At 39.0% G+C, this 7,496-nt stretch overlaps 1 protein-coding gene across 1 annotated transcript in view; it reads right to left on the reverse strand.

Moving 5' to 3' along the window:
• Positions 1-7,245: 7,245 nt before the first annotated feature.
• Positions 7,246-7,496, reverse strand: part of musk (muscle, skeletal, receptor tyrosine kinase) — a 52,884-nt gene continuing 52,633 nt past the window's right edge. The window contains exon 16 of the mRNA XM_080419002.1: positions 7,246-7,496. This exon is cut by the window's right edge and continues 619 nt beyond it. Within this exon, the coding sequence (XP_080275128.1) occupies positions 7,412-7,496 (85 nt within the window). The 3' untranslated portion in view covers positions 7,246-7,411.

The raw sequence follows: 7,496 nt of genomic DNA on the forward strand, positions 1-7,496 counted from the left end.
ATCAACAATAATTTAATAACACATTTCCCTTTTGCAAATGGTCTTATTTATGTTCTTAATGGTATGTAAACAATATAAAACTAATTAAATAATGTTTGTTATTCAGAACCTTTTAATATTTGCAATTGTTAATACAATATTGAAAACTTCTCTTAAATTAGTGTATTCATCCAAATGAAAGGTCATACAGCATAATTTGAGAAGAAAAGACATAATAAAAAATATGAATGGTGATTCATATTAGGATAATTGGCTCAATTTATCCCAAGGCATTTGGTTCATCTTGCCCCATGGCCACCATTTTGACAAATCTGGCTAGCTTAATGGTTCAGGCTAAGCTTTAGTTAAATGATTCACATGGTTTCATACATAAGAATAGCACCAACATGCATGATATATAAGTTTAGGCCTGGGTACATTTGCTTTAAAATAAACATCATTATACCAGAAAAGTAAAAATTTAACTTTGACCAGCACAAAACACTTTTTTATGTAAAAATATGCTTACCACAGTGCCCATGTGTGTCTCCCCTTCACTGCCAGGTAGAAATGATGGGTGTGTCCTGATTTTAAGGTCACATGACCACTCATGTGTATAGTTTTAAAGATACAGGGGGTGGTTCATCTTACCCCGTTCTCCCCTATATACATTTCGGCCATTTGAAAATAGCAGATCTACAAGCTCACAATGTGTCGCATCACGACGCATTGTGAGCTTGTACATCTGCTATTTTCAAAAGATTTTTTCAAAACATTTTGTACTTTTGAAAACTTGTGAAATGGGATATTCTGCATAATGAGTACTTTCTACTTTTGGTACTTTAAGTACATTTTGATTCCAATGTTTTTGTACTTTTACTCAAGTAAATTTAGAAATCCGGACTATCCGGAGTATTTCTACATCGTCGCCTTGCTAAACTAATGGCCGAAGTCATTTTTTAAAGGTTTTTCAGGAAAAATAAAAAAAATGATCCAAAACAAAACTACAGTATATGATATTTCTTAATCATTTCACCCAAAATGTTTATAACAAATTATGACTATTTAAATAGAAATAACACTTCTGTCAGTTATGTAACATAAGAGATTTAAATAGGTTTAAATAGGATTCAATCTGACTTAGGCCAAAAATTGGCTTAAGTCACAAAACCATGTGACTTAGGCCAAAGAAAATGCCTATTTTGGCCTAAGTCACACTAGGGAGTTAGGCCATTATACTAAAAGGAGAGTGAACAGCATGATCCTTTTCAATTAGGAGATGGGTGATTTTACCAGAGGTGGCCAGTGTCATGAGGAGCTGACTTAGGCAAAAATATCATTTTCCTCAAAAAATTACTTAGGCCATTAGTTTAGCAAGGTGACGACATTGCAGTATTGATACTTTTTCCACCACTGCCGATTACAGTCAATATTGTTTTTTTATCCATGCTATTTTCCACCAAAAAATAACAGTACTTTAGTTCCAAGACTGTTCTCCATCTCTCCACGCACTGAGGAATGAGGACAGGGGTGGACTGGACATGGTATGGAGTTGAGAGGGAGCTTGCCACCCAGCATTGTAGTGTCATGATCATGGGTCACGGCGAACTAAGCCATTGGATTGGTCAAGGACCATACAGACTGAGACAGCTGTCTCATGGTTAATATGCTACATTGTTCTCCCTCCCATCCTTAATTTTATAGTTCCTTATTTACTTACTTGCTTTTACTTTTATTATTAGTTCCCATGGCTCTCCGAAACTACGTTGGCATAGTCACACAATCATATTTGGCACATAATTACATTGTTAAGTTATGATACTATCAAACATAATATCCAACATCTCAGATATAGCCTACATTTCCCAAAAGGAAATGCATGTATGCAATTAAGTCTGACCAGAAGCAGGGATGAAACCCCCACCGGTGATAAAAAATTAACGACCAGAGGGGGAATATAAAGCAGAGGCATGGATTCCCGCCAGCACCCCCCCCCCCCCTCCCCCAAGCAAATTGAACACTTAATACAGGCTAGTGTTGTGATGTGGTCAGTGTGACACAGTGATTGTATGTGATGAATCATGTTGGTTGGGGCATGTGTGGTTACTGCTGTATACCGTAGCCTGTACATCTGCTCTGTAACTGAGCTGAAGATCATTTGTCTTGGTGATAGCAAATCGGCTTTAAAATATCATACAAACATGATATTACAAACAAAACGTTTATATCATTTATATTCTTCTAAATGTAGATTGGCCCAAAAAAAATCCCCCCCTTTTCTTCCCAATGTAGACGTTATACCAATTAATTCCTCCCGACACACATTTCTGTGTTGTAACTGCATGCTGCATGCTGTATCCTACTCCTCCCGCCCAACACTACCCGCTGACAGGTGCCGCCCCAGCCCGTAGGAATATGTGCAATGTCCAATATCACCCTCCCCGCCCGGCTTCCCTCCCCAGAACACGGGCCAATTGTGTTTGAATAGACGCCTGACAAAGCGGGAGCACCACGGTAGATTCGAAGCCACAATTTATATTCCTCTTAAGTACATATATTTCGTATGTAATACTATGTGTATACACTGTATGTGGTGCTTGTTAACAATTGCTATCTGATAATGGCCCATCCGGAGATGGAAACCTCATAATAAAAAAAGTATATTTGGCCTTAGTATCTCACCTCTTGTTGCTTTATTTGTTGATTTATGCTGCACCTCTTCTCTTGCTGCTTGGATGAACAAATTGGAGTTCTCTTACTAGTGTCTGTGTTATTGAAATTCCTAATAGAAATGGGGCCCAAACATGTTGATGTCCATTGTGTGTACAGTAGGTCAGTAATTTCCAGCCTTCTTTTCCGATTTTTCTCCATTCATTTAATTGAACTCAAGGAAATCTTATCCAATGACTCACTGGTGCCATTTGGTGTAACATACCTGTATTGTCTGTTGTCATGTGGATCCAGGACGTTAGGCGTGGGTACCGTATGTGAGTGTTATTGAAAAACATATCCTCATAATGTTGATTAGCTGAATAATCACGAAATCATTTACAATTACTTTTGGATCGTTCCTAAAACAATCCGCTTGATTAGATTGAGTTTTCTGGGAAGGCAAACTCACATGGCAATATACAGAATAGTGTGTGTACAATTATGTAGTATTATTAAACGGAAGTCGAGCACTGTACTATGCCAGTGAGTATGATGAATTGAGCTGTGTGTGAATGGTGGGCAAAACAGGCTTTTCTTTTAATGTAAAAATGTACTGTGAAAACAAAAAACTCAGGAAGTAGCCAGGGCCCACTATATCGTGTGTGACATGAATTAAGTAGTAGTTCGGGTGACTGCAGCAAAATGTTTTTATAGGAAAGATTTTGTGTGTGTGTGTGTGTGTGCGTGTGCGTGTGCGTGTGCGTGTGTGTGTGTGTGAGAGAGAGAGAGAGAGAGAGAGAGAGAGAGAGAGAGAGAGAGAGAGAGAGAGAGAGAATGAGAGGGGGGGGGGGCTCTCTGCATTCTGCTGTGTTTATTGTTCCATAGCTCTGGCATGCCAGACCCCAGTTGACTGATATATGTCTAGCTACTTCCTGTTGCTCCTTGAACGGACCAATCACAGCCAGCCTTGCTGTGGTCTCACAGGAAGTTGCTCTGCGCCGTTGCTGAATGAGGGGGATGTCACAACGTACAGACAACGTCAACACAGACCCTTTTCCTTGGTTCCCAGGGTGGGGTGCTGATGGACAAATATGTCCCCACACTCAAAATGTACTCTTCTTGGTTGAGACAAATAACTCAAACATGAGAGAATACAGGTTGCTGCTCAAACAAAGGTTTACATTTTTATTAATTTCCCTTTTTTTAAATGTACACGTCAATCTGTTCAGTTTGAGATTGTTGTCATGGCAATGACACAGTAGCCGTGGTTACGGTTACACATTATACTGCAGCAGCATTACCAAACCTTTTGTGGATCGGGGCCCTCTTAAAATCAATCAAAAGCTTGGGTCAATGGAACTAATGTACTGTAGTATACTTTAAGGTTTTAATGGGAAACAAATAAATAACATACTTTTTTTTACTTTAACTTTTTTTAATATATTAATGTTATTGTATAATTAAAGTATTATTGGGGGGCCCACTTGCAGTATCATCACGGCCCCCCAATGGGCCCTGGTCCACAGGTTGGGAGTCGCTGCACTACAGTGTGTACAGTGTTGAACATTGCAACACTGTGTCAGGCATGGTCTTTGTCTGGACCTTTCACATGTCAGAGAACATGACCTCATTTCCATAGCCTTACAGTATGACAACACTATGGCAGCAAACGAAACATGAGGAGCCATGTACAACACGACACTTCCTATGGCACTTCCAGCATTTTTATGCTGGCGCATGCATCTCAGTTGCGCTATGACGATAGATACAGTAACATGAGACTTTTAAAACAGGCAACAGCTACATCATCAAACAAAAATCGCGTTAACAGAAACGGATCCATACGTATACTGGCCGAGTGACTGCCACAACTTTACCAGTTTCATATCCTACTATGTAGTAGCCGGTAGTCTTCAAGATGATGGATTTATGCATTTTAAATCTGTTCACTTGTGCTTTACATTAAGTCAAACACATCATATCATAATGAACACAAAATGGTTTTAAACAAAACATACAATATTACATCAATGTCTGAAAGATAAATCATGCATTTGAATAGTCATTGCTTGTGGACAATTTGTATTATTAGTACATTAATTAAGCATTTAATAGCCAATTTAATTCACATGTAACCAAAAGAACACAAAAACAAAAAAAACATGAAACAATGTGACAACAAATTTTTTTAGTAGTTAAAATGAAGCCATAAAGTAAATTCAGAGGCAAGCTTTCGCTATGTGTGTATGTGTGCTCATGCAAATAAACAATGAATGCCCGTGCATGTGCAAGTGTATCTTTGCATCGGTGTATGCGTGAGCAGATGCATTATCTCCAAAATAATATTATGTTTTTCATGGTCAGAACATATTCATTATTGTCAGTGCTGGTGGTATGTCCAAAGTATCCATCATCATATTTGTATAACTTGTTTCCTCAATGTCTTTTATTATTATTTCAAACACTGTAAAAAAAAAAAAAAAGAAGAAAAAAAAAGACTAAAACCCTATCAATAACGACATAATGAAAACAACAAAAGAAATAAAAAGCAACACAATAATGCCCAAAGGTGGAATATCAACTTTGTTTAAACTTTACAAAAACATCAACAGCAATGTTTAAAGTGATTGTGTGCTGTTTTGGAATAGGCTGGAGAGGGAGCAGGTCAATTGTGTCAACAAGGTAAAGGATGTAAAGGACACAGTCCTTACCACAACAGAAGTCCCTTTCTTTGACACTAACAAAGTGATTGTCACTGAGCAAACTGCCTGTGAAATGTACAAGCAAACGTAGTCAGCGTAAGTATTCTGGACTCAAATGATGGCTAAATCTACAAATGTGATGGTATGGGAGTTAAGGGTCAGGATTACAGAGCTCAGGGTTTGTCTCCATTGGAGTAATGCACTCTGGGAATACTTTTGAGGGTAGAGGTCAAGGTTAGAAGTCCTTAAAAAACAAACTCAAAAGACTTCTTGGCCATTTCCGGCAAGCCAACTTATTCTAATGAATAACATTTTATCTTAACCAACCCATCAGTGGTGGAAAAAGTACTCAATTGCTTTACTTAAGTAAAAGTATCAATACTGCAATGTAAAAATGTACTTGAGTAAAAGTACAAAAGTATTGGCATCAAAATGTACTTAAAGTACCAAAAGTAAAAGTACTCATTATGCAGAATGTCCCATTTCAAGTTTTCAAATGTATACAAATCTTTTGAAAATAGCATATCTACAAGCTCACAATGTGTCGCATCGCGCCGCATTGTGGGCTTGTAGATCAGCTATTTTCGAATGGACGAAATGTATATAGGGCTGAAGTGGTTGATGTATTGTTTTGTAATAATAATCAAAACCTATAAAGTAACTAGTAAAAGTTTTCTAATAATTGTAGTGGAGTAAAAAGTACAATATTAGACTCAGTACAATATTAGTACCTCAGAATTGTACTTAAGTACAGTACAGTACTTGAGTAAATGTAGTTAGTTACTGTACTTTCCACCACTGCTAATTCCATTTAACTAGTAGGCCTACATCTGCAGTGGTATTGGAGGTGGTCTCCCCTGAAATGTAGACCCTGGTGTCGGGTAGGACACCTACTGGTCGACAAAAGGTACTGCCTTTCAACCTCTTGAATCATAACATTTATGGATTGGAGCTTTAAGCTAATTATGCAACGATGGGCAAATTACTAAAGCGCAGACATATAGGCTAGATTAGACTTCATAGGAGTTCAAAAGAAGCAGACTGGTGGAGTGGGAAGTTTCCAACTCACCAGGCTGTTGCAGCGATTTAATAGCCGCTTTGATCCGTCAAGATGACACGTGCATTCAGTATAATTATGTGACGATGGAGGCCACAGTGAGTCACACAGGCCTACTCCAGATTGTACTGTTTGGATTAAACAAGAAAGATGACACCAACCACTGTGACCTGCCTTTACGTAGTGTTCACACAAAGTCACATTTTACCACTGTATTTTCATGGACTTGCACTGTTTTCTCAAGACAAACCTGGATGTGCCGGGTGGTTTGAAACTCCTGGCAGCACAGATACATCAGGGACAATAAAGTAGAATCTTAAATCTTGTTATGCATGGGGGTAAAGAAAGGAGGAGAAAAAAGAGATGAAACCTGCAGGTTGTGTACAGTAACGTCCAAAGCCTTTCGATGGGTGGGCTGGTTGAGTTAGGTCAGCTAACCCTACTACTGCTAACCCTAACCAGCAGTACTAGGGGTCCTGGTAGGATTCAGCAGCAATAGACTAGAGTTGAGAACAATAGGCTCTATGCACAGTAGCCATATTGGAAGGAAATCTGGCCTCTTCTTACTTCCTTCACAGGTGTTACCAATGATACTAATGCAGGCTCTGTTCCATTTAGTGTAGCACAGTGGTTCTAAAACGTTTTAAATTGAATGACCCCCATAACTCTGAGAGTGTACAAATGGAACCAAATGGACACGTAAGGGTCCATTTGGTTCCATTTGTACACTCTCATAGTTACACACCCGTGAGGGGCCATCTGGTACCCCCTCAAGGAACCACGAGGTTCCCTGGACCACACTTTGAGACCCACGGGTGTAGCAGAGTGTTTCCAGTGAGCCAACAACATGCACAACATCAGCACCCTGATTCTGTTTGACCAGAATGGAACAGAGCCTTAATTAGTATTACTGGTAACACCTGTTAAGGAAGTAAGAAGAGGCCCAATTTCTTTCCAATATGGCTGCTGTGCATACAGGCTATTGCTCGCACTATACTGTACAGCACTAGTGGGCTGTTCACTAGCAGTCAGGTTCTGTTTCGGGGTCGGGATTCATACTGAGTGATTCATACATGCGCTCCAGTATTCTGTGTATGCTGCTGAAG

The sequence above is a fragment of the Gymnoscopelus braueri genome (assembly GCF_963280865.1).
Source record: "Gymnoscopelus braueri genome assembly, chromosome: 22".
Classification (NCBI taxonomy): domain Eukaryota; kingdom Metazoa; phylum Chordata; class Actinopteri; order Myctophiformes; family Myctophidae; genus Gymnoscopelus; species Gymnoscopelus braueri.